The sequence below is a fragment of the Drosophila santomea genome, chromosome 3R (genome assembly GCF_016746245.2).
Source record: "Drosophila santomea strain STO CAGO 1482 chromosome 3R, Prin_Dsan_1.1, whole genome shotgun sequence".
NCBI classification, from domain to species: Eukaryota; Metazoa; Arthropoda; class Insecta; order Diptera; family Drosophilidae; genus Drosophila; species Drosophila santomea.
Window position 1 is genome coordinate 14,576,742 of NC_053019.2, and position 27,186 is coordinate 14,603,927.

General features: G+C 42.6%; 4 protein-coding genes across 7 annotated transcripts; 2 read left to right on the forward strand and 2 right to left on the reverse strand.

Moving 5' to 3' along the window:
• The first annotated feature begins 192 nt into the window (after positions 1 to 192).
• LOC120452646 (inhibitor of nuclear factor kappa-B kinase subunit beta) lies at positions 193 to 3,185 on the forward strand. 2 transcript variants are annotated; one of them, XM_039636962.2, is made up of 5 exons: positions 193 to 444; positions 694 to 2,156; positions 2,210 to 2,379; positions 2,443 to 2,838; positions 2,897 to 3,185. In XM_039636962.2, the coding sequence occupies exons 1-5, from the start codon at positions 345 to 347 to the stop codon at positions 2,928 to 2,930; spliced, it is 2,163 nt and encodes a 720-aa protein (XP_039492896.1). In that variant the 5' UTR covers positions 193 to 344; the 3' UTR covers positions 2,931 to 3,185. The 2 variants fall into 2 exon arrangements, with proteins under 2 accessions (XP_039492896.1, XP_039492898.1); XM_039636964.1 differs by having other exon boundaries at positions 328 to 444; positions 672 to 2,156.
• A 504-nt stretch (positions 3,186 to 3,689) lies between these two features.
• Positions 3,690 to 4,944, forward strand: LOC120453656 (protein takeout). Its single transcript, XM_039638450.2, has 4 exons — positions 3,690 to 3,864; positions 4,016 to 4,335; positions 4,416 to 4,470; positions 4,525 to 4,944. The coding sequence occupies exons 1-4, from the start codon at positions 3,762 to 3,764 to the stop codon at positions 4,824 to 4,826; spliced, it is 780 nt and encodes a 259-aa protein (XP_039494384.1). The 5' UTR covers positions 3,690 to 3,761; the 3' UTR covers positions 4,827 to 4,944.
• Positions 4,944 to 6,310, reverse strand: LOC120453657 (circadian clock-controlled protein daywake). The gene is made up of 3 exons (XM_039638451.2): positions 5,893 to 6,310; positions 5,517 to 5,757; positions 4,944 to 5,407 (listed from the first exon to the last, which is right to left on the reverse strand). The coding sequence occupies exons 1-3, from the start codon at positions 6,020 to 6,022 to the stop codon at positions 4,966 to 4,968; spliced, it is 813 nt and encodes a 270-aa protein (XP_039494385.1). The 5' UTR covers positions 6,023 to 6,310; the 3' UTR covers positions 4,944 to 4,965.
• A 2,281-nt stretch (positions 6,311 to 8,591) lies between these two features.
• On the reverse strand, positions 8,592 to 23,680 carry LOC120453241 (GATA-binding factor A). 3 transcript variants are annotated; one of them, XM_039637844.2, is made up of 4 exons: positions 23,035 to 23,680; positions 10,252 to 10,878; positions 9,913 to 10,189; positions 8,592 to 9,845 (listed from the first exon to the last, which is right to left on the reverse strand). In XM_039637844.2, the coding sequence occupies exons 2-4, from the start codon at positions 10,741 to 10,743 to the stop codon at positions 9,160 to 9,162; spliced, it is 1,455 nt and encodes a 484-aa protein (XP_039493778.1). In that variant the 5' UTR covers positions 10,744 to 10,878; positions 23,035 to 23,680; the 3' UTR covers positions 8,592 to 9,159. The 3 variants fall into 3 exon arrangements, with proteins under 3 accessions (XP_039493778.1, XP_039493777.1, XP_039493776.1); XM_039637843.1 differs by lacking the exon at positions 23,035 to 23,680 and adding an exon at positions 14,588 to 15,092 and having other exon boundaries at positions 10,261 to 10,878; XM_039637842.1 differs by lacking the exon at positions 23,035 to 23,680 and adding an exon at positions 14,588 to 15,092.
• Between the last annotated feature and the right edge of the window lie 3,506 nt (positions 23,681 to 27,186).

Sequence of the window (27,186 nt, forward strand, 5' to 3'; positions counted from 1 at the left end):
AGTGTGACTTGAGTAGCAGTTGAAAATTAATTATTAAACGAGTTCTCATATGATTAAAAACACAATTTTTGTTATACATGCAATTTATAAAAATTTGGGGGTATTCCAACTAGTGTAGTTTAATGCCAAATTTTCATTTCATTTTAAAGTGTTCGTTGCTGAGCGCGCCCCCTTCTTGTGACCGCAGGGTGCTGCTGAATTCTGTTACAAGTGCACGAGAACTCGACAATCGCACATCTCTAATGATCATTTCGAAGTGTTGATTTTCTCTGTGCCATGGAAGGATTAAGATTCTAAGAAAAATAAAATCTGCACATAAAAGAAAGCTAGAAAAGAACAACGCGATGGTCTTGTGGGGGAACTGGGAGCGGTGCGAGAAATTGGGCCAGGGCGGATTTGGGGAAGTGAACCACTGGCGAAACCGGACTACGGGCCGTGAAATAGGTGAGCTATAAACATCTAATGGTCTAACACAAATGTTTATTTGTATGTTGACATGTGCAATTCCTAGAAACGGGGCTGAAAGCGTTTCGAGGTGCTGCACTGATACTGATAGCAGGGCCGCCCGCGCAAATTTCTGAGTGTGTGGTCCCCGGATGAGATAGCTTATAGCCTTTCGGCTGAGTCAGCCGAAAGCCAAACTGTGCGACGCAGATACTTATAAACGTCAGTGTTTATTTATCTTCCACTTAGCCACCAAGCACATCAAGGAGTTGGAATCCCTGGGTGCCGATCAGCAAGCCAAGCTTAGCGAGCGTTGGAACAAGGAGTTAAACTGGTCCCGCCAGTTTCAATACTTTCCCCACATTGTGGCTGGCGTGATCCTGGACAACGAGGATCCGGCATTTTTAAACTACTTGAATGCCATGCACAAATTGCCTGTAATTGTGTTGGAATACTGTAACGGAGGAGACGTGAGGAAGCGTCTACAAAGCCAGGAGAATGCTAATGGTCTAACGGAATTTGAGGTGCGACAGATCCTGGGCGCCCTACGCCAGGCCCTGCATTTCCTGCACTCGCAGTGTGGGATTTGCCACCGAGATTTGAAGCCGGACAACATAGTAATCCAGCGAGGAACTGATGGGAAGAAGGTCTATAAACTTACTGATTTTGGACTCGCTCGAGGAACTCCCGACCAGACCATGGTGCAGAGCGTGGTAGGCACCCGACACTACTTCGCCCCAGAAGTGGTGGCGACGGGTTGTTACAACTCGGCCGTGGACTACTGGTCCCTCGGAATAATTGCCTACGAGCTGGCCACTGGTGAGCTGCCTTTCATTCCCCATCAAACTCCAAAAAACATTTTAGTCAATCTGATGAATAAGCCCGCCGAATGCATTGCTATCACGGAGGATCCAGAGAATAGTAGTCGTTTTGTGAATCAGTTCGAACTGCCACTGGAGCATCATTTGTCGGTGCCCTGGGCTGCTAAGTTTACAAAATGGTTACGCAGTCCGCTTAACTCAAACTACAAGGAACGCGGCCAACTAGCAACTGATGAGGTACAATCAGTTCCAGTCGTCTTCGCTGAGCTGGACAAACTACTCAATATGAAGGTGCTAACTATTTTTGCTGTTAACTACTGCAAACGACTTGAATATGCTGTCTCGGAGGAGATGACTATGAAGGATCTAATTGGCATGATTGTCAAGGACACCGGAATGGACGGAAGGGACCTGTACTCCGTGCTGCCCACTTCCCATCCGCACAAAAAGATTACGCCTGAAAGTCCGCCTTTGCATTTGTATGTGGAGGAGTGGAGTGACATAAGCAAAGACTCACAAAAGTGGAATAAGCGTAGCAATCCACCTGTGATGCTGTACATCTTTCAGGGCAAGGAAGAGTGTGACTACAGTGAACCACAAGTCAATCTATCGGTTCTCGCTCGGAAGTTTATTGCAAGCAAGATTAAGTCGGGGGAGAGATGGCTGCAAAAACGTGTGGTCTTGGATATACACCACATGCTTACCAAGGAGCAAGCTAACTATGAAATGTTTGTGTCAGCAATAAACGAGCGTGCGCTGTCACTGGAAGACGAAATGATCGAAAATTCGTTCATAGACAGCATCGATATGCAGCGTCACATAATCTCTTTTGCCTACGAGCAGCTTATAAGTTTGCAAAAAGAAGCCCAAGCTAAGATCCCGTCCTTTCAGGTAGCAATTCCCACTATTATAGTTAATCCCGTAGTAATTCTGTTTTCCTCCAGCTTAACAGAAGCGTACAGTTGGAGAAGCTTACGCATAATTACGATGCCATTATACAAATTTCGAAATCCATTAGGTCTCACTTGGACGCTTCCTTGCGGGGAGCCCAAAGCATGGTTAAAAGCACTAGTCAACTACTAAAGGGGGTGTACGAGAAAGATCTATTCGATTGGTAAGGTATTTATATAAAATGCCCACCGCAATAAATGCAGTCTTTTTCGTTTTAACTTCTTAGCACTCGATTTTATAAGGAATATCTCTGCAATGGAGCGATAATTTCACCGTCAGGTTTGAAGAAGGTCGCCGAGCAGTTCGCAACCACTCGTTCTCAGTTATATAACAAGGGCGAGGCTAGATCCCTGTCCAAGTCTATCGATCGCCTGCACTACCTTTATTATAAAAGCAAAGAGTCCGTACCGGCCCTCTTACAAAAATTTTGCGACATCAAGAAAGAGATATTTGAGCTTCACTTGCAGATGTTGATGCCAGCTTCTGTCATACAATATCCGATTCTTCAGCTAAGCTCAGCGATGGACCGCCTTACTATGAGCTCTAGCTTACCCAGCTCGGGTCCATTTGACTCTTTAGGCACGATAAACGCTATCGAAGAGGCTGAAAGGATTAACAAGATGTAAGTAAATATTAAATACTTTATTAGGTATTTACTAATGAGTCATTTGTTTTAACAGGCTTGTTCGTGAAATGGACATTGATCACTATTAGTGTGCTTTCTGGTCGACCAGAAATTTGTATTTGATTTTAATCAAAATTGCATCAATATTTGTCTATTCGAAGTCGTTGAAATATGTATTTTCGTTTTATTTTGTTATTACCGACTCACCCAATTGGCAATTTATGTAGCTTTATTAGTTTTATAAAAACATGACATGCTCTCATTTTGAAACGAATTTTATTTTGTTATATGCTTATGTGCTCTGTGTTATGAGCACTGAAATAAATGACAATACTTATAAAAAATGAAGTATTTTTACTAGCTCCGCTTTTGCACTGGACAATCCGAATGTTTACATTACTTAATTTCAGTTTGCGGCATTAGGTATGGGTCTGCTTTCCAGATGTCTTTCCTTTCCTGTATCACTACCTGGTATATATTTAAACATCAGTATATATATATTTGAATTATTTATTTACAATTATGTATATTTAAATGTATGACTTTTCGTAAAGCTTAGCTTAAATTTCTAACAATTTTACTTTGTTATTTTCAAAAGCATATACACAACAGCTGATATAGTGAACGTATTTTTCTTTTGGCTAAAGACAAAACAAAAACTTGTTGATATATATGTATATAATAGACTGCTTAATTTCTGAATAAACAGCTGTATATAGCTTGGCTTGGTCAATTGAAATGAAACTTGCTGAGGATTGCAATGTCACGGGAAATTGCACATGCGGCAGAACAGAGAATTAGTCGGCTTTTGGCCATGCCAGACGTGGCTATAAAAGCGAATCGAGCAACTGGGCAGCCACCACAAGCCGAAAGCCGGTGACCATTGTCAGAACTTTAAGGAGATCGCAAGGAAACACGAAATGAACCAATACTGTTTGACGGGCTTGCTTTTGGTCCTAGCAGTAGTACTACATATAGAGTGGACTACAGCCAAACCTCAGGCGAAAAAGACGGATCAGCTGCGTACGTAAATCAAAATCTACTTATAGATTTGTTTTGTTTTTCTTATCTTTTTCCTAATAATTACTCAGGGAATGGTTATAATGGCTTTCTTTAGATTAAACTTTAATTTATATGGAGATCATTAAATAATTTTGTTGCTTCGTCCTTTTAGCATCTTTTCTTAAGGTATGCCATCGCAATGCACCCGACCTAGACACTTGCGTTCGAGAATCTTATGAAGCACTGCGTCCGCGTCTTATGGAGGGTATTCCTGAGCTGTATATACCGGCCATGGAGCCACTGGTTGTTCCTCAGGTCAAGATGGACCAGGACTCCGGGGCCATCTACTTGCACTCGGTGTACCGAAACGTCAAAGTCACAGGCATCTCGAGGCACACGGTCAATGAGCTGCGTCTGGAGCCTTCAAAACTAAAGTTCATTGTGTCTCTGACCTTCCCAAAGCTGCATATGGAATCGGACTACAGCATTAAGGTCAGTAGAGAAGTATGAAATCTGTCTGTTCGAAAATCTAAACTAAACTAGCTTAACTATAAACTGTTCTATTCTTTTAGGGAAAAATTATGATGATGCCACTTCTGGGCGATGGCCACTGTAATGTGGATCTGGGTAAGCTCAATGATCCAGACCTTTGCTATATATTCATTGGTAATAATCCTGCAGTTAACATCACCATGCGAACCGAGCTGATTGGACAGGAGTACAAAAAGAATGGAGCCAACTTCTTGAAGATCAACACTGTGACAGTCAAGTACGAGCTATCTGATGTCCACATTCATCTGGATAACCTTTTCAACGGGGACAAGGCATTGGGCGATCGCATGAACGAGTTCCTCAACGAGAACTGGAAGGCCCTGGCCGATGAAGTGCGTCCGTTGATGACCAAGGCGCTGGTGGATATTTTGAGGGCCTCCGTGGATAAATTGTTTGCTTCCTTTAGCTACGATGATCTGCTGCCCAAGTAATATATCGAGTGAATCATATTTTTTTGTCTATCTTAAAGATTTAATCGTAGTACAAACAGTAGCCTACGGAATAAGCACACAATTAAAAGCGAAATAAATTATAAATATAATACAAAAACGGCGGACGTGGTCCTGAAGATCACTGAACCAGCCAAAGTTTGGTGGGCATCTTGGAGAAGACATTGTTCCACAGTCCATGAAAGATGTCCGCCAGTCCCAGTTCCAAGTCTGGTCGCAGCTCCGCTATCACCTCTTTGCCGTTCTGATTGAGAAACGAGTTAATCGATGCCGCCAGAATTTCGTTTCCGTTGAATAGATTCTTTAGGTGGATTCTCATGGCGCCCACATCGAAGCCCACCTTCATTTCATCAATATGGATGATCTCGTCGCCCGTGCGAGTCTCGTTCCGTAGAGAGATCCTTGTGTACACGGTTGTGTGTACGTTCTTCAGCGCCATAGCCACGTCTCCATTGCCCACAAGAGGTAAAAGTAGGATATTTCCTTTCAGGTTGTACTTGGCCCGGATTCTAAGCCTTGGTAGCTCCAGCTCGAAGTTTAGCAGGCGCCGCTCAAGATCCAAGCTAAACAGTAGCGGATAAAAATGATTGTGTGTGTTATTAGCTATTTGGTTTTATGTACTTTAATTTAAATCAATTTTATAACTCATTTCAGTGGCTTCTGTTTTATTACCTGGCTCGTCGCACAGTCGCGTTGGACGGTCCCCGGATGACCAAGTCCTGAAATCCTCCGGAGAGCACCAGGTTGCCACTGCCCTTGGACACCGACACCTGGTCAATGTTTAGGGGCTCGAAACTCTTTACCCCGATCTCCGGAATTCCGGCGGCTAGTGCCGGAAAGCATCCCTCGAAGAGTTGCCGAAAGCACTTGTCCTCATTCGGATTAGAGCGTTTGCACGTCTGCAGCCACGGGGCTGGAAGACAAAGGATTAGGTTATACATTTGTTTTTTAGTCTAATTTATTTTTTAGTTTTTAAAATTTTTCTTTGTTAGTTAAATATTGGAGTTGATCACAACATCTATCAGGTCTGTCGGCCAACGTTACTTACGCCTCTCCTGCAACGGCAGCTTGTCGTTAACAATTTCGCGAGTATACGCCCCGTGGGAGTCTGGTATCAGGCAGATAGAACCGAAAACGCTCAAGCTAACGGCCAACTTCCAGTATGATGCGCTAACCATGTTTACGGGCAAACGAAACTAAAGCAAGGGGTATCCTTTGGTTCGGCACTTTAATCCGTGGCGTGAAATCCGCTATTTGTTGAGCGCGACCGTTGGCGACGATGGCTCGAGACCAAGTGCCGGGATAGCCAAGAGAAAAGTCGAACGAAACCATCGAAGGCCATGATGGCCAACAATAGTTGTGTTTTCGTGTGCTTCTTTTGCGGCCAGTTTTACATACACTTTTTTACCCGCACTGGCGTTACGAATTCCGCAATTTCGGTACTACCCGTTTCCCCGCCTGCCAAGTGACCACCGATGAAAAAAAGGTAGATGAAAAAAGTTTTAAAAGCAACGCACTTTTAAGGAATAGTTTTTATTTTACATTTTTTATTGACAAGGCGATAAAGAAATGTACAAGATGTTAAACCAAAAATGTAGCATACGTTTTGGTGTTGAAAAGAATTGTTCTTTCTACAGAATAAGTCACGGATGTTACTGGGAACGTCGCTAGTTTGTAGAGGTACTTCAAAGAAGAAATTGTAGGGAAAAGAAAGCTATTTAATTATATTTAATGCCCAATGTGTGAAAGATTAATTTTATAAAAGCCACTCAACTTGTTGAGCTTCATCGGCTTTAATTACTGCAGGTACTGTGCCAACTTTCCCAAGTGTAGTCCACCACTTGACCGAATATTTGGGATGTTTTCTTTGTTGTATTGATATTTGTGCTTTTATGTCGCCTTAAATTTTACTTTCGTTTGCCGCGTAAACGCCACCGATTCCCAGCTTGTTTATGTTTATGAACATTGCGCCACACACACGCTGCCACACATACATACATACATACAACACACATATGAAGTATGTCTGTATGGGCTGGCCTGCTTCGAGCTCCACCAGAGCTCCCCCGAAGTTGTTCACCTGTTGACTACTTCTGGTATTACGCAGACGTGGCTCGATGGCACCGGGCGTTGGAGTTGGAGTTGGAGCTGTCTGTCTGCCTGGGATCGTCGACACTGCCTTGCCCCTTCATTGTCACGGGTGTTGTCCGGTTTTCGGTCTCTTCGTGCTCCAATGCCTCGGGCCACCGAGTCTGCCCATGCCCCACAATCCCCCCACCTGTGGAGCTTGTCGCGTGCACTCTGGTTGCAAGTTTCTGTTACGCAGTCTCCCCAATTAATACTTATCATAGAGCTGGTCCAGTGATTATCCCATGAAAGTACATATCGTGACACTAAGTAGGAAAATTTGCATTTGCTTTTAACATTCTCTTACATTATAAAAATAAAATGTTTATTGAAAACGTTGTCGTTTTACTTTTTCTCACGCTTGCATCTCTAACACTTATTTGTCATTTGAAAGTCACTTAATTGCCGCAGTTTACGAAAACATGAATATGCAAATTCCACTGTTATGTGACTTATAATTATTATTATAATCTTTCTCCCCCAAGGTTTCAATGTTGCATGTTGTGACAATATCCGAATATCATCCATGTTCATCTCTCATGTTTTTGAACTTAAAAGTTGCGTGCGGAAATTACCGAAAATCGTGTCTGCGGATTGCGATATCTTAAATTGAAGCTGCTTCCTTACCGACTAGCCCATAAAAACAATATAAATAAAATCCAGCCGAGATTGAACAGCTGTCGAACCGGCAAAAGTTGTCCCACTCGTAAAGCCTGGGATTGCGCAACGTTCGGCTTGAATTATTAACCAGCGTTTTATTTTCTTTAAACGCCAAACAAACGAGTTTAATGCTCGCTATTGATTTTTTTATTTATGTTTTATTGGCGTTTATTTTCACACTTGTTGGTGCATTCCTGGTTTTTTATGCAGTTTTTTCAATACCTCCAGGTTGTCAGCGCAAGTGATGCAATCAGCCGTCTCCATCACTTTTTGCTACATTTTTTTTAGCAGTGCCATAAAAGCAAAGAAAACAAATAATTGCATGGGCTTTCCCATGGCTTTTGGCTAATCCGCACCTGATCACGTGCAATTGGCGCCAAGAGGTCAATAGCTTCGATTGGGCTTGTTAAATTGGCACCTTGGCAGGCAAGTCACGCCTGTAATTTAATTGTTTATCACCTGGCTTATGGTACATTTTGACACTCTGACATTGACCAACTAGCCCGACAGCGATTATTGGGAAAATGTTTAAAAAAATTGGCAACCGTTGGAACAAAACTATTTAACTGATTTTCAGTTTACTTCGCCATATAAAATTTCGCGGGCTGCATACAAATTATAAATACTTTGTGAAAAAACTTTAAATGGCGATTTTAGTATGAAAAGTAAGGTGATGTAGATTTGAATGTTGGGTAAAATTGGTAATTTAAGCTGCGCTTAAAAGTAGGCAACGCTTTTTATCCACCTTAAGCTCGGCTAAAAGCTCTCAAATATGGTAAAACTACTTAGCCAGTAGAAAAGGACGGATACACATTTTTTGACCAAAATGAATTGCAATCTTTGCCAAGTTATACCATTCATTGTATGATATACTGAAGGGATTTATCGCTATATATATTAGACCCACAAAGGAGAATTACTAAACTCAAAGTTTATTTTAATACAATCTTTATTTAGCGTTCATATTGAATGGAGCAGAGCTATGATATTAATTCTAGACTTCTAAATCTTCTATTAAGTGCGTTTGGTGGGGAAGTGCGGAAAACACATAAAATATTTAAGCTACTTGAACAAGAGATTATGATAAGGACCTAAATGAAACTACATTATACATTACAAGCGAAGTGATAATCAATATCTGTACACACATAAAACTTGATGGATAAGCACATACATAAAGACGTAGATTTGTACAACAAGAATTGCTATTAGTTATTTACAAAGAATACAAACTAAGTGCCATTCTGGCAGCTCTTAACTAAGAAAGGGCCCATTTGCGACTCGGAATTCAATTAAATTTAGCTAGTTAATGGTACTTAGAATCAATCTTATTCCCAAAATACGTTGCAGATAGGGAACACAATTAGCTAAACTTAATTAAACAAAATTGCAAACAAGACCGAGTAGTCTTAATGTCTAAAGTCTTTTCAATGCCATGATTCCAAGGAAGGCTTTAAGTGTGGGTGAAGTTTGGAGAAGGAAGGAGATCACATCACAGAGCCAGTGTCCGGAGCCCAAAGTTCTAGCCTTACGAGGTGGCCATCAGCTTGGCTGCCTGGATGACGTTGTGCTGGTGATGGTAGCCAGCCAGTTCACTGGCCGCTCCGCCTGCCATGGCCGTTGTGGATGCAGCCCCTCCGAGCGCCCCAAAGGTGCCACCGAAGTAGCAGTTGTTCACATAGTCGTAGTTGGTGGCACTCGCCTCCGTCTTCACCCCGTAAGCGGCGACAGCGGCGGCGGCATGGAAATGGTGATGTGCCGCCGCTGCCGTCACATGGTGTCCATGGGATCCGCCGAGGTGGTGGTGGTGCTGGTAGTGGGGCGAGGGAGTTCCGTTGCTCAGCGCCGGCGTCTCCGCACTGTGCGATGTGTAGGCAGACGCACTGCCTCCGCCGGAACTGCTGCCCGGCGTGTAGAGCTGCGTTCCTGCCGCTCCGTGAAGCTGGCGGGCACTTAACTGTGCCTGCCCAGAGGATGGTGTCATGCTGTGTCCATGTTGCTGGTGCTGTTGCTGCGTCGTCGCCTGTCCGTAGAGGGGAAAGCATTGCTGGTGTGCCGATTGCTGCTGCTGCTGCTGCTGTTGTTGCTGCTGTTGCTGCTGCTGCTGCGTGTTGTGATGTCCCATCAAGGTGCTACTGCTGCTGGTGCTGCTCTTCATATCCGTGTGCAGCTTACCGAGGCTGTGGCGCTCCAAGCTGAGCGAGGGTTTGAGATCTGTAGATTGGAAAGAGGTGATGAGTGTCTGGAAAATCTAAAGTGGGGTGGCTCATGCTCCACTTACCATGCTCCTCCTTGCACTCCTTGATGGCCTCCAAAGAGGAGCTGGTTCCGGATCCCGTGCCCGCTCCTCCCGCAGAACCACTGCCTGTTTTCTTGGGCTTTCGCTTCCTGGTCTGGATGCCATCCTTCCTCATGGCCAGCGGTCTGTTCACACCGTGCAATTTGTAGTACAATCCGCAGGCATTGCACACGGGCTCGCCATCGTTGTTGCGCCTCCACAGTGTGGTGGTTCGGGTGCCGCAGTTGGTGCAGCACAGGCCCATCCTCCTGGTGGCAGTCTAAAGGCAGGAAATTTCAGATTAGCACTTAGATTTTGAGGGGATGCGAGGGGTCTACTCACTGCACTCACCAGGCGCTTGCTAGGCTTGATCAGCGGCCGGTTCATTCCGTTCATCTTGTGGTACAGTCCGCAGGCGTTGCACAGGTAGTGTCCGGTTCCATCCCGCCGCCACAAAGGAGTGGAAATGGCGCCGCAATTGACGCACTCGCGTCCTTCGCCGAACTGGAAGTCCATGGCGCTTTCGTAGGGCGAGGATCGCTGGAATCCCGACGGATCGTAGGCACTGCGCCACGAGCCCATCATCACGGCGGCGTTTGGAGGGTAGAACTGTGCATGGGCCGATCCGAATCCCTCCGTGGTCCAGGCATTCTGCGCCGCAGCGCTTCCGAAATGCGCGGCCACGTGGTTGTACTGTCGGTTGGAAGGCACGTAAACCGGAGCGTTCACCGCCTGCTGGTGATAGCCGGACACCCCGACTCCGACTCCGGCGCTAGCCGCACTCCCGGCGGCAGCCAGATCTGTGTATGCCGCAACGGCGCTGCTGTGGTACATCTTTACGGCGGCGGCGTGGGTTGCAGAAGCGGAGGAGGATGCGGATGCGGAAGCAGAGGCCACCGGCAGCGTCACGTTCTGATAGTCGCCGCTGAAGTGAGGATAGTCGCGTGTCGACTGCTGATCCGAGGTGGACTGAAAGCAGAAAGGAGAAATATATATCAACTTTATGTTATGAATAATGTTCTTATTAAAATATATGTTTTAACAAATAAAAAATTGATTCAACAATACTTTTTGTAATATTTAAATATTTTTAAATATTTAAGCTGTATGTTAATACTGAATAAAACAAGCCTATATATGTCCCATATGTTTGTGACATTAGTATACATATATGTATATTATATTGAATGTTATGATAACATTGTGTATTGAATGTTATGATTTAATTCGCAGAGCTTAAAGAACGGTTTGTTAATAGTTAATTTGGGCAGGACTTCTCTCAGAGATCGTCTGCCCTCCCATCCCCTTAAATCCCTTGCCCAACTCCCAGCTCTATCTCTTTCCTTCAGGGACTGCCATTGGATGCTCTGCCACTTGGGCAACTCCCCTTGCTGGGCAGCCATTTTGGATTCGGTTCTTGCTGCAGCTCCTGCGTCTGCTCAACACCCCTGCCCCGAGCGGCGCCCCCTCCTCCATGTGGGAACCCGTTTTCCCGGACTGCGCCCTTTCGAGTTGGCAACTCGAGTTAATGGCGCTCTCAGCGTCTTGCATCTCCACACTGCTCGTGTATCGTGTATTTGGGCATCCGTGAGTTTGTGCATCTGTATCTTTGGCTTCGCAGCACTTATCTGGTGCGTAGGCACTTCGATTTCAGCGGGGAGATGGAGGGGCATGCCATAAAGTGTCATTTGAAGGCACTGGGTACTCTTACTTCGAAATAAAAAATTGGAGAACTGCGCATATATATGATTTCATGAAGAAAAGATGAAGGTAGAGCATCGCCCGAAGTAGTAAAAAAGCCTAACTATCTACTATTTAATAACATTTCAAATTTGTTATTGCGAATTATCTTTAAACTTAATCAATACACTGCAAATTCATCGGAGCAATTGTTTTTTATTTCACTACAGATTTTCATTGTTCATTCAACATTTTTGCACCAAATGAGGGAAATGTTTTCAAGTGGCGTTGGCTGTTTTCCCCCACATACTCTTATATTTGTATTCCTATTTCAGAAAAGTTCAACAGCCAAGGAATCAAAAGCGCGGGCAAAATAAAAAACAATAACGTAACTCGACAGCGATCATCGAAATCTGTGCTTCACATCGCTTTCAATTAAGGCGCCAATTGCATATTTTTATTTATGCGGATATATTCCAATATATTTTTAAATTGCCTTTACAGTCAGCACCAGCCAAATCAAAAAAGGAGGGGAAAACATTTGACGTCTTTATCTTATCCCACAAATATAATGCGATGATGTATGAAATTTTTAATTTTTCTCATTGCCGTTGCCGCGAGGGGGCTACAAATAAATTTTACTTGTAAACAGATGGCCACTTAAGGGGCGGGGTATTCGGATTGTCAGTTTGGCAATATTCATGGAATTAAAAAATTTAAATTGCAGTTGAATGTAATTGCTGGCAGTCGGGTTGTTGGGCAAGAATTTACCTCAATGAATTACAGGATTAAAGTGCCGGCGGCAACTTAAGTTTTCTATAGGACAATAGGACGATTAGTATTTAGCTATTTAAAGCTTGATAAAAATAATAATCAGCTTAAAATAAGTAAAATGGTTTTAAATAAAAGTATGTGTGTATCTAAAGGGTCTGTTATAAAAATTGTAAATTTATTATTATTATTATTGAGAAATTAACGCATGATTAAAATTATGCGGAATTTTGGATTAGCTATAGCAGCTGAGGGCCTTAAGCTAAATTGTAAATTTGTTTGCTGCAAACTCATTTATTCAACGAATTTAAACATTTTTAATCACTGACTTTAACTTTAATTTGCCAGCGCTAAATCACACTGGGATAATCCATCAGATTGATCGAGTGCAACGTGACGTATGAGCAATAATATTTAAGACTCAACACGCAACTGTCAAAACAAATTAATTGTGTGAAGGGGAGGGGGAGGGAGAGGGGATAGGTGAGTATCGGTGCAGCATTTTCGGCTGCAATTCCCCAAATTCCAGCGGAGCCTGGGTGCGAAAGGGACGGCGCGACGGTGGCAATCAAAGAGTTGACCACGCGTGCATAATGACGTCGCTCCCTTCAGAAGATCACTCGATCAAAGGAGCGCCGAGTGAGAGTGAGAGATGCGATGGCGATGGCGATGCCGATGCCGATGGATTCAAAGTGGGATTGGAAGTTGCAGGGCGAGATCAAAGGAGGCGGCGACCACACGAAAAATTGTCAACAAGCCGGGCAAACACAAAGGCAAAGACAAAGGCAAAAGCAAAGGCAAAGCGATGAGAGGTCGCCTTTAGTACGGATCGAAGGGATCATGACGTATGGGTATCCCGATGGGCGAGTCAAGAAGGGAAGGAGGCTTGGCGCTTATTAAAAAGCGATCAGCAAAAGGGACAAGCCGCGAAATCCCCAAAGGAGGCGAGGAATTCAAATTAACAGCCATAAAAAATCAATTTAAAAAAGTGCACTTGGAGAAGTGCATGTTACTTTTGTAAAAAGTCGTAAAATTTTAATTTATCTACATATCTAAAACTACGAGACTTTAAGATTGGGTTTAAAAATCAGAGATTCCTATAAATATAACAATATGATTGTAATCCATTATTTCGAATGAGTTGAATCGCATATTTACTCAAGCTAATGCTTATACTTTAAATTTCAAATAAACATTTTAATATCTAAATAATGAATGTAATAATTTCTGTTTTTGTTTTCAAGTGTAGAGCAGAAGCGAATCAAAAGAGGATACCGAAACCTATAGCTATACCAAGTATAACGTTAATAATTTGTCACCGCAAATGAAGGAACAAAAACAAACAGAGAAAACCACTTGAGCGGGAATGGCCGCGCAAAACAACAAACAAAACAAAGGCCGAGGAGCCAGAACCAGGATGAAAAGAAGGAACCCAGGCAGGAGCGGGAGGAGGAGGAGGAGGATGAGTCGGAGGCCCGGTGGATAAGTGGAGAACGAGGATGAGCGGCGCTTTGAGTGCTTGTATCTTGTTTTCATCCCGCTCTTAAGCTGGCGCTCGGCAGTCAAGTGGAGGATCCTGTTTTCCACTCACCACCGCTCACCACTGCTCCACCACTGCCCGCCACTTCAGCCGCCTCCACTTGACTCATTCATTCATTGATCTTCGCTATTCCAGGCTCTCACCGTGCTTTCTACTGCCCCTTTCTTTCCCCTTCCCCCGCGCAGCAGATCCTACCCCAACCTGGCAGCTTGTTTCGATTTTAAATTTTGTTTTGGCCTAATCGCTAAGCCATTTAAGTTTGCCGCCTGTCGAGGCTCATTTCGTCTAAGGAGAGTCATTTTACTACAACTAATTGATGCAAGTAGATTAAGGAGTTATTAACGTCGATGCGATTTGAGTCAACTATTGGAATGTGATCAACTATTCAGCGGTATTGGGGGAAAACAAAAAGTGCGTTAAATTAGTATTTACTCTTATCAGGAATCTAAATAAAATCATATATGAAATTAAAATTTTGTTAGAAAACTAAGTAAGACCAAAATATTCTCAAAAATAATGATGCTTTATGATTTGCTTTCTTAAATGTTCCAGTATAATTAGAATAAATTTAAAAAGTATTTTTTATGATTGATCAAGTTTGAAACACGAAGAGCCAGCCAAAAAGAAGCTGTAGCACAAGTTCGGTGGCATATAAACAAAATCGTGAAAAACTTGGAGTAAACTTACATCGCCATCACTCAGTAAGATGCCCATGATTTATGGCCGAAAAGTTCGCGATTCGCAGCTCGTTTTTAGAATGATTAATGGGCCACGCAAGCAGCTCAGTTCAAGTTGAGGTTGAAACCGATTCGGATTGGGCTTCCGATTTGGATATATTCGATTTGATTCGATTCTGTACAGCTAGTTATTGATATGAACGCTGGCGTTGGGAAGCGTAAATAAATAATCGTATCACAAATACATTCAGATTAATTGCAACAAGCTCAGAAATGTTTTATTGCACTTTTTCACGAAGTTTGTTTATTATTTATATGACATTTTATGGGCCTTGTTGTAAGACATTTGATTAATGTGGCCTATAAAGCGATAAATTTCGTTTTAATCCATTTACGAGCACTTAACCGATTCCGGGGCTTTTGAGCTTGTTTTCTTAATTTTTGTTGTCTCTTGTTTAATTTTTTTGTTTTTTTTTTTTCTTGAGAGCGGGAGCACAACGATCCGACTTCCTTGAGGCGAACAAACAAACTAAAAAACGCCCCGGAGTAAACAAAAACTTAATCCCAAATATCCAGATCCAGTTCCATCCGTTGACGTCGACGTCGACTGCGACGCGGGCAGCGGATCGGCAAGAAGTCAACGGCAACAACATAAAAAGTCAATTTCATCAATGGGCAGGCAGTCCGTCGTCATCGCCCCTCTCTTTCCCGCTGCCTCCGTCCACTGCCACAATGTCACCCAATCTCCACGAGTCAGAGCGGGATGCACTGGGCTGACAGGTAAAAATTTGTAGGTGCATTCCGGACGCCTACGTCGGCAGCGACGCCGGCAGCGGCGCTGTCTCGAAAATTAGTCAATTTCATGTAAGTCTTGAAAAATGATGTCCCGCACACTTGAGCCGGGAAATCGAGGCAGGTCCAGGTCGGCACTTGAGACCCGAAACGGTAGGCACTCTACCACTCGTCTTCCCTAATCCGCTTTTCCAGATCCCGATCCCGAATCCTATGCCCATTTCTAATCCAATTCTTACACAGAAAGAAATGAAATGGAAGTATGCAAAGAGTTCCTAAAAATATATTATTTTAAAAATGTAAATTTATTTGTTAACTTAGAAAGATACGAATCTATCTTCTCCAAATTAAACAAACTAGTTATGTATGTGAGTGTATCCAGTTCCCTTTTTTTATCTTTTTAATGTACTTCTTAGTTATTTAATCTCTATATCTACTAGAAACGTATACAATTTTTCTTGTGTGTATCACAAATCAGAAAGCCGAGGCGATATTGTGGGCACTGGAGGTCCAGCCCATTGTCAGCAGCTCATTAAATGGCCTGGGCGTGTGTCTATCCCCGAGAAAGGATCACAGGATCTGGACAGGCTCGAATTAATTGATCGCTCAGCCCTGTGTGTGCTTGTGTTTATATAGCTCCTAATGGAAGGCGATTAATTCAGATGACTCAAGTTGCAAGTAGGGCTAGAGGAAACACAAAGAGTTTGTTGAAAACCACTTTCCAAGTATATTCACACACTTTTAATCCAAAGTACACGATAAATATTATAAATATTATAATACTATACATGCATATTTATGGAATATTAACAAAGGAAATTAATCACATAATTGTGCTTAAAATTCCATTATTTAATCCTCTATTAGGGCTAATCTTTTTTTATAAATCTTTTTTTTATGAATCTTTAGAGATAATTTCTAGAATTCAATTCGTCAAGTCCTAAGCCATTAGTTTCGGGATTCCGCATCGCACCACCACAAATCGACCACAAATCACTCGCAAAGCGACCGGAGACCCCAGGAGTCGTCATTAATCAAGCAATTTGCCTTAGTTTCTGGCAATCGGCCAAAACAAGAAAAGGTTCTCGAATTCACTCCATTAAAATGCAAAGCATAGGTGGCAGAAAAAAGAAGAGGAAACAAAAGCAGGGCGAGGAAAGTCTGTCAGTCAGCAAGCGAATCCAAGGTGAGGTAGGAAAGATGTCAAAACAAAAACCGCAGGGATGGCGTTTTCTGAGGAGGAACGCAGAGGAGGCGGACATGCGCATATTTCAATCCGCGCTGACACATCCTGCTGCGCTAATGGACCTTAATTTGTGAACAGCTTTATATATCATGCGCCAGACCGTTAATGTGATCATCCACACGATCTGAAAGCGACTGCGAAGTTGAAGGTGGAGATGGAGTCGGAGTTGGCGATAAAGTTTTTATGGAGCTTATCGAACGGAATGGGGCAGGCACGCGCTTTCCTGGAAATGGGAAAAACCGCTAGGGGAAAGGCTCTGGAGAAAGTGCAGGAGTACCATTCTCAGGCTGATATTCTGAGCCCATTGATAACGTGCAGACAAATGATAATTGCCACGGCTCCACTCTAATCCTTTTCCAGGCATGGAAAACCTTTCAATTGACTCCGTTCTTGGAGTCGGGGAAATGTCGCCAGAATTTTCAAAGTGGCGTCACCGCTTATCCGCCCCGTCCGACCCCTTTCTCCGACTATCTGCTATCCCTGCACTCGAAGGGAACCCAGTGAAGTCTAATTCTCGGGTACTTTGCATCTCGATGATCACAATTCCCATTGATCGTCATCGCCATCGCCATCATCGACGTCTTTCTACCCCGCTCGCTGGGTATGTGGATCTCCCTCTCGGCAAAGATGAAAGCGATCTTTATTGGTTTTTGTAGTGATTTTAAGTGGATTTGTGGTTCGATTCTTAATGCTGAAGTGCGCCAGGCCAGCCTCGGATTCAGAGATCCACAGATTCGGCTTCAACCTCAACTCCAACCTCCGTGGCCGCGGCCGCGGCTGCGATGTCTCTGCGGTTATATCGTTTTTATTCAAATTTGTATGTTTATTTCTTTCTTTATGCGTAATTATGAGAATCTTCCAGCTGTCGTCGGCAGACGAAGACATACTTGGCCCACGGCTGTTGAGTGTTTTAGGTCGTTTGAGGCTTGTAATTATGGTCTTTGGTTCGTCTTTAATGTCGCAAATGCATCTAGCTGAGGGAGGAAATATGGAGGTTCAGATGAGCAAGGTTCTTTGATGGCGTTTCCATCGCAACTTGGGAGAGGCCAGTGTGGCTATTGACGGGCTATCAGGCGGTTTTTAGTGAGTAGAAAGCGTTTAATAGTGGTTATCAATATGACACATTTTAATACTTTTTAGATTTATAGAAGTCATACAACTAATTACAAAGAATATCTATATCTATGTAAACTGTGTGCTAAACTAGCATAAGGAACTATAAATAATATTCTTAAGAGATTTGTAGAGAGATTTGTTTGTATAATAGTAGTTAATAGTATTTATAAGCAACTTGTTATCAAAAATTCCACGTATGTAAACTAGTTTTTATTTACTGCTCCAAATGTTTAGTACCCAAATGGCTCAGTTATTTTCCTAGCGCCACGAAAGTTGCGATCTGGTTTCGTTATCGCAGTACTATTAGGGGCTCTTTTTTAACAGCCGCGGCAGCTACTCATCAAAGTAACTTCCCGAGCTCCAGTTTTCATTGCGTCAACCCCTCTTGCCCCCCTTCTTTTTCAGCCCGCACTCTATTCAAGGAGGCACTTGACATGGCAACTAAAACGCAGTTGAAGTGCGACGGCTACTTACAAATTCCCGAACAATAAAAACAAAAAACGAAGTACTAGCAAAGAACTCAATTTGAATATGGAAAGATAAGTGAGCCGCCAGCCCCTCCCTGTAATGATTGTTCCAATCGCTGATTTTTAGTGTGTGTCAGTCTATAAACATCGCTGCGGATAGAGGCGCATTAATGCTTATCACCGTGCCTTCGGCAGGGAACTGATGGCGGAAATGGGGACTTATTGCAACTATTGTTCTGATAATACTACATTTGGCTGTACATTTTGTTTTATAATTAATTACAAGCGCGATACGCGTATCTGTGTTCAGTGAGCGCACTCTTATGTTGGCCCATTTTCTGTTCGTGGGCCATGGGGCGTGTGAATAACGAAAGACTCAAGCAACAAACTTTATTAAGGTGTCCTTAGAGGCAAGCATAGATGGCGGATGGCGTCTAAATCTGACCTTTTTGATCTTCCCCGATACAACGACACCAAGGAGGTGTCCCCATTTCTCCCTGATATATGCAGTATAATTTACTACACTGGAAAAAATCGGCTAGCCGTATTAACAAAGATCGCAAATTGAAAATATTTATAAATTATTTTTTGATAAATACAGTTTGAGCTTCAATTACTAGTTTAATATGATTACTAAAAGCTAAGAAAAATGTTGAAAATACTAAAGATGTATGTATATATATTTATATACATATGTTTTGCTGTGTGTAGGCAGTGACAAGTTTTCGGCACGCGGTCCGACATATTCAGATTCTCGAGGAATTTGCCTCGAAAATGTCGCTCGATTTGGCCCCACTCCGCCGATCGTTCCGTCGGCTCCTGAGCAAAGCTTTTAAGTGTCTTGGCGTCGGCGCGGCTTATGTCTTCACGTCTCGCTCCCTCTTGGGTGACATTTACATTTGTGAGATCAGAGAGAAACACACAGCGAAAGAGGGGGACCGCAGGGAATTAATTGCTGTGGAAAAATCAAGATTTAATCGGCGCTCTTGACTGTGAAAAGATGTCGCCTAATTTTTCTAGCCTTTAATTAACTAATTATGGCCACCTAATGAAGAAGGCAAATGTGCATTCGGCGGTATTCGAAAGTTTTTTATGAGCCTTTGGCGCCGATCCGAGCCACAGATGAACTTTAAGCCTGAGAAATATCACGATAAGGCTCAACTGCAGGCGGTATCGAAATCAGTTTTCTCCAGCACAAATTATTGTTGGAGCTTGTGCACCACAGCTTCCCCTAAGACCCACTGATAAGTCCGAAGATTATGCCTCTTTTGCGTGGGTTCCATAAGACCCCGATTGGATAAATCCGCCTTGATAGCAATATCGCCATGAGTAAGGCGAGCTTATCGGACTGACTCTTTGTATTCAGACTAAAACTTATACCATATATGATTAATGTGGAAATGCGATAGGAATTTAATCTTGCGCCACTGGTAAACAATATTTGCGGATAAGGATTGGAGAACAGCGACCGAATGTTCTATTATGTTTTTATTATTCATATTTGAACAAAAACAATAATGACTTGCAAACTATTTCTAAATAACAACGGATGATTTACTAAAATAAAATGTACGATAAGTTATATGGTACATCAAGAAATCTTGTGAGTAGGTTTTTAATGTTTTCAGAATATCTTCAAATATAGCGCATATAACACATATAACCCACACAGCAAGCAGCTCAGACTGCTGACGCCAAGTTCCCGGCTACCGAGAAGTACCAGGACCTCGCCAGGATCTCCTATCTGCTCTTGTCCGGGTCCTTGGCTAAAACGCAATTAGCCGCCGTCTCGCAGGGCACGGCAGGACTTCCAGGACGATGGGTCAGTGGGTCTCCAGACCAGGGCTGTACTTCCTATTGGGCTCGGTGTTCCTGGCCCGTTGACCTGCTCGATGCAAAGTGCAGCCAGGGCATTTATCATCCGCCTGCCAGTGCCAGTTGTTTCTGCCTCCGATACACTTTCCACTTGCGTGCTACATTCTCGGAGCCGGCTCTACCTGAATGAATATGGTTATGGATATGTCCACATGCCGGGTTCAGTTCAGTTTGGTCGACTTGGGATTGGGCTGTGTGGGCTGGTGGTGGTCAGCCTGGCGAGCGAGTGTTGAAATTGCATAATTAGGTTGGGTTGGGTTGTGCAGTTTGCATTTCAACCAAGTTTGCCTGGGGGTTGCTTGAGCAGAGTTGTCAAGTTGCTTTAAGAAATTAGAAAACTAGACTACTAAGACGTTGCCCTTTTTATATAAAATTGTGGAAGAAATACAGCTTTCATTAAATCTACTACATACATTTATCTAATCTACAAGCACAAGTAAGAAATTATTTGAACGACTCATGTGAATTTTTTATAAAATGTAATTATTGATTCTACTGTATTAGATATCGAATAATTCTTTCGAGTGTCTGGTAACCCTACCCCTAAATAGCCTTTGACTTGGCCTCGCACAGCAATTTGGGTTAGGATTTATGATGCAATTTCCCAAAAATTCTTTCGGCCATAGCTGGAGACAAAGTCAGAGCCATTTAACTAGTTTTGTTTTGTCTTCTTTCCTGATGCTTGAAGCCAATTTCAGTTTTATGGGTTTCTGTTGGTCTCATAAAAGTGTCATAAATTAAAAGGCGCTTAAACACGCACACAGATCCATCCACAACCCACTGCAAGTGTACGGAATAGGAATAGGAATAGGGATCATGTAACCTGTGCCACTGGTCACACGCAGCGCTTTTGACTCATGACCTCCTCCGAGGGCATGAAAGGCCATGAGATTGGCTAGCCTTTGGCCTGCTTTTATGGCCCCTTCGGACTTGCCTTTACTGTTTTCCACCTAATGATTTTATGGCACTTTTTGCAATATTTTCCTGCGTTCGGGAATCTGCCGTCATGTTGTGTCATTGTCAACACGGTCGGGCCCTATGGGATTCCATTCTCCGACCTCTCGGATGTCTGGGTCATCCATTCTGTTGTCCTGTTAGTGGTGGCGCCAGCAGTTAATTGCTTTATGGAATGGCACTTGTTAGTACCTTGAGAAGGACGACAAGTTCGTGGCCTCTGCTCGGAAGTGAAAGTGTAGCAAAGGGTTGCAAGGTAACTAATTGGTCTGGTCAAGGATAAGTATAAAGATTATAGAATAGATTTTACAATTCAAGGACTATTTCGCATCGATATCGCGATTAGATATACCAAAAGCGTGGATATTTTTATCAAGATTATTTTCCACATTTCCTAGATTTTCCTAGTAATGGGAAATTCTCAGTTTTAAAGTCCAAATCTTTATTTTTCTAATCGCAAGAATATGCATAAACAAATTCTTTGAATTTGAGTATTATAGATTTGGTTGCACAAATTGTTGGCGACAAGACCACTTTGAGTGTAATCAAATTATCGAATAAGTCTGTTTAAGATGCCTAATTGTTGCCAAGCCATTTCATTTCTTTTCCTTCTTCCTTTAACCCCCTCGCCCCTTTTCTTGTCAGCTGCTTACACCTTGCTCTAATTTATGTGCATTACCAAAGAGTTTTGGCCATGTTTCGAGCGGAGAGGAGTCGAGACCCTAATGAATAGTGATACCAGCTAATGTTAATGGTAATTCGAATGTTAATGACTGCCGTCCGTTGTTCTCGCAAGTTTTGCACTGGAGTCTTTTGTTGGGGTTGGCCCGAGTCGGCAATTTATGTATCTGCAGTGTAATTGTGCAAGTAATTATGCCAACTACTGGAGTGCCAGTGGCAAGTGAGTGTTGAAAAATGCATGAAACAAGAGCCAGTTTTCAACTGTTTTCAACTGTTTTCAACGGCTGTTAGCATTCGACTGCCGTTTGGCTGGCTCCCATCAATAACGGCCAACTGGCTGTTGAATGGAAGTCTGAAAGATTTTTGACACTGCGTCTTTCAAAGGGGAGCTAATCGAAACAAAACTGCACTCGTGTCAACTGCCAATGGACGCCAAGTTCATGTCAATACCTCTCCGGGGACAACCCCTTTCCTTTGCTCTTTGACAGCTCAAAAGTTGATCGGAACTTTATGGCATTTCTTGCTATATTTTATGGCAGTTAATGCCAGAATATAAAACTCAGGCGCATAAATTACAATTCAATTAAATTATTGATAAATACAACAATGCCCGAGGCAGTATAAATCTGATATACGCCCAGCCGCTAATGGCACCATCGAAAATGATTTAGTTGCCAATTTTTGTTGGCCAAATTTACGACCCTTTCACATTGTTGGCTTCCGGGTATCTCAAAATGCATTTAAAATGATTTCTTCCAGGTTTATCATAGACTATCGTGAACGAGTTTCTTTATTTAGATTGCTATCTTAACGCTGTCTTAACATGTTACATGGCTTTACATTAGCCCCATGCTAATTTCATTGTTGATCAATAAAGATTGTGTTGTGGTTGATCATTAGCTTAGCTAATTGATATAACATCTTATTGCTTATGTCTAATTTAAGCTGTAACTGTTTTCACACAAAGTTGCAGTTCGCCAATCATTGAAATAGATCATTGAATGGCACTTAACAGCGATCTAATGAGTCGCCACTGGAGTTGAAACCAGTTTTTATAATTTTCAGATGTTCATACAAATGGGGATGTAAAAATCAAGATGTTTGGTTGATATAAAGATTAAAGAAGGATTTTCCAATTGATGATTAGCTATAATTATAAGATCCTTACCGTATTTTAAGTAAGTAGAATTCCAAAAAGGATTGTTTGAATGAAGGATTGGACTGAGTACTCCGTTATTAATAAACGTGTTATGTATCAAATTAAACATACTTATAAGTAAGTAAAAGCAAAATAACTAAAATTCATTAAATCTAATTTAAACTTACATAGTTTTGTATATACAGAGAATATCTGTATTTTTCTTTCCGTTTGATTCGTCTGCGTATCTCCAATGGCTTTGTGTGATTTATGCTAATCAAGATTCGTATGCCAATTGGCAGTTATGGCACTTAATGGCCTTTTTGTTGGGCGGTTAAACAGAAATGTAAACTGCTTTTAAATCGCATTTATTGTTTTCACAGCGAACGTTTTGTGAGTTTTTGTTATATGTGCGCGGTTTGATTTGATTTTGAATGCTGAAGTCCAAATAAAAGCGCCACAAATCACACGAAATCCACAAACTTTTGATGGGTACGAACAAAAAAGGCAAAGATCACAGATCACTCACAGATACACTATTGCTTTCGGCAGCTATTCAGTAAGCTAAAGATGGCCAATGAAACAGCGGATGCGAGAACCGAAACCCGCTCAATTAATCAAAATGCGAGCTATTAAAAACGGTGAGTTTTCCAGTTTTCAATTGATGGATGATAGCTGTTATAGATCACTGCTATTTTTCGTTTTTGGCGACGGCAAAATCGCGTTTCGCTCGCTTCATACGCTGCGTTTCCGTTTCGCGTGTCGCGCATAAACGTTCGGAATCCAACTGAAGGCAAGGAATTTCAAATTCGACGGGGACTCCTTGTCGCACCGCCTCCGTCAGTGTGTGTGTTCGTTCTGATTGGAATGGGGAAACTCTGGCACACACATGGCACACATACGCGGTATACGGTCACACACGCGCGTTTCTTTTGGGCTTCCGGTTGGATGTGCGCTGAGAGAGCGACTGACTGCACTCTTGCGGACAAACAAACGGGTTTCCCATACACATGCACGCCTAACACACACACACACACACTCTCTCACTCGCTATCGGTATAAAAGTGGGTGTTGCCTTGCCAGCACTCGCTCTCCCTCTCACTCTCGCTCACACTCACTTAGCAGCCCGTCCTGCTTGCTCGCTCGCTTACTTAATCAAAATGTGGCCATATTAAAGTTAGCTTGATTTGCTGTTTAGATATTGGTGAGCTAAAGAGAGAGGGAGAGAGAAACGGAGAGAGACAGGGCGACTCTTTGGGGACAGCCCACTTTGCTCTGGCTAACGCGGCGTATGCGCAATGTCTCCCCTATGCCGCTTAAAGGCCATTATTTGCGCTAATAAAAGGAATAAATTACGTATATCAAAGCCATAGGCCAAGACTCCTTTTTCCGCTGGTAAATCCACACTTTTTATGCTTTTTAATTGGCACCTTCATAACTCCTCTCCCATCGCAATTAACGGCCATGCTATATACACTTACTTTTGTATACATATATCCGAACTCGTACACTAGTACTGGCCTGCAATTTATAGGTTTAACGCCCACTTTTGATTTATTTATCTGATAATGTCTTCATTAAGTTGATGCCATTTACATACATTCAATCGGAACGAACTTTGGAGGTGAGAATAAACAAAATCTTTCTGATTTACAAATTAGCTGTGCCATTCATTTGTCATAATGCAGATAAAGCAATCAGTTAACGCTGGTTCCAATGAATAAATTTTAATTACTACTCTGCAAAAAGATTTCTATGCGAAAATTATTCGGTTGCAAGTTACTTTGACTGTTGCAATATAGCAGATTTAAAAATTGCCTAACAAAAATTTTGTAATAAGATTGTTTTTTTCGGATTATTTGAAAACTAACTTTGGTTTACATAATTTTAACTAATTATTAAGAATGACTTTATATGCAATAGTTGAAAACAATTGAAAACAAACGTTTTCTGTCAAAAAACAGCAACATTCTTTTGATTTGATTGGTTAAGATTGAAGTGTTTAAAGTATGTATGTATGAATAAATTGACGCAAATATCGCTGCTCTGTAAAGAAATTGTTATCTTTGATGGAGCGTTTGTGTCATGATGTGACATATTGTGTCACTTATCGGTATGACTAATTTGAATTCTACCCACGCAATAATATAGTCATATGAAAATAAGAATCCGTTTTCAAAAGATTCTTATTTCGTGACACATTCACCCACCAAAATAAAGACAGAAAGTGTGTAATTTGCTCTCTTACGCATTCAGCAACTTCCTCGTTTACTAATTACGAGTCAGCACTAAAAAATGGCCATTTTCAATTGGAATTTCGGGCGGGAACAGCCCGATAAACTACGCGTTGAACATTTTCGTGTGGAAGTCTGGTTAAAGCCTAATGCTCAATTACCACAAATTAAATGTATTAAATGACCAGTGGGCCAGCAGACGATAAAGTTCAATTATTTATTGGAGCTGCCAAAATACGAGCAGGCGAAATCATAAAGAAAAAAGCAGACACGAAATGCGTTTTCCCCCACCAGTTTTCCACAGACGAAGGAAGGAAGAAAGGAGAGGGCGACGGAAAAAGGAATGAAAAGCGAACTGCAAATGAATTGGACCTCAAACGCGTGTAGCCGTGCGATATACCCATACACGGACGGACTCTTGTGGCACGGACATGAAGCGCCCCAAACATGCAACAAAATTTATGCGAAGCTTTAACGAAACCCAGACGAAGGAGTGGAAGGACGGGGGTTGCAGGAGACGCAGCACAACAACACTACCAAAAGGCACATCCACTGGCCAATCGCCGCACGGCTGCCCCATGGCTCTGACTCCACCTCAAAATGGGGACCAGCATTGTGTGGCACTGGCACCCGAAACGGGTTTCCGTTGCAAGCTGCCCCGTCGGCCTGCAGCGGCGTCCTGCTGATCTCCAGGCGCGATAGCCACTGCCATGGGAGGCCATGGGAGGCCATAGCCCGGGTCTGGTCTGGTTTCGATTGTGGTTCTGATTCCGGGGTGTGGCGTGCCGAGGTTGTGGGCCGGGGCAGAAGCCGCCACTCCGTCGCAGCAGGGTCAAAAGTGGTAGAATTTGTAATGGTGGCCAAGAACAAGCTGCACGCCAACAGCAGAGGCGCCCCAAAAGGGGTTTGTTTCTAAGAACTTGTTTCCTTTAAGAACTTGCATGCAGTTCTAACTGGTGATATAAAAATAGCATATAAAGGATATTATTAATAATTAACAGTATTTGGTTAATAATCCTTTAAGTTGTCTGTTAAGAACTAGCTATATCAATTACCATATAAATATTTGTGTTGTGTCTTTCTTTAACAGTTCCTTGTAAACCCCTTTTGTGCCCGATTCTGTCCCCACCATTGACCTGCGCCCAGTTCCCTGCCCCTTTTCTGTGGCGCCCGAAAAGTGGGCTGTGGCCTACGACCAGGTCTGATTGGGACTTCGCCTCGGACTCCGACTCCGACTCCGAGTCCGACTCCTTTAGGTGGCGTGGCAGCTTTGGCTCTTTCGCCGCCTTCTGGACTCTTATCCAGCGCACTGCCATTGCAATTAATTTTGGCATTTTGACATTTACGCTTTTTGTTGTATGTGGCTGTGGTTGCTGGCCACTATCTCAGGCATACGCACATACATTTTTGTTCAGGTATGCTGGCGCTCGATAACGAGACATTTTGCCTATACAATTCCGAGCGGAATTTTCTCACGTTGAAGGGTCCACGAAAGCGGCGCCAGTTGTGAAAAGGGCCCCAAGAAGTGGTCCCCTTAATTGCAACTGGTTGGGACCACTTTTGAGGCAGCATTTGAAATATTTCCCCCACCAGCGCCGTTCGATAAACTAATGAAAAGCCCTGCAGCATTTTCGCGGGCACCTAATTGAAGAGGATGCCAATCATAGATTTGGTCCCCGGTTTCGATATGAGCGATGCTCTTCGTAAGTGGGTGCCATACATTGTAATTATTATGGCCAATATATGGGCTCTCTTTCACTGTGCTTTTGTGGTTATGCTGGCGCCTGCCAACAAAGTTGTTAAGTAACCAGATGTTAATGGTTTTTTTATAGCTTACTCAGGCAGCCTCTTATTTATTATCGAGTGGTGATTCGAACCAAGATTTTCATTAAATATTGGCCGTCGTGCAATTTTTGCCATTGCTATTCGTTTATATAAATTTGTATGTATTTCTCACTTAAAAACTGAAAATAACCTTTTGGTATTATTTTAAATTGCCAATTTTAGGAATACCCACCTTTAAAGTTCTCTAGCGGCTAGCTTCTCCCAAGAGACCAAGACAGACAATCATTCATATGTAAAACTCCTCTGCATACAAACCAATAA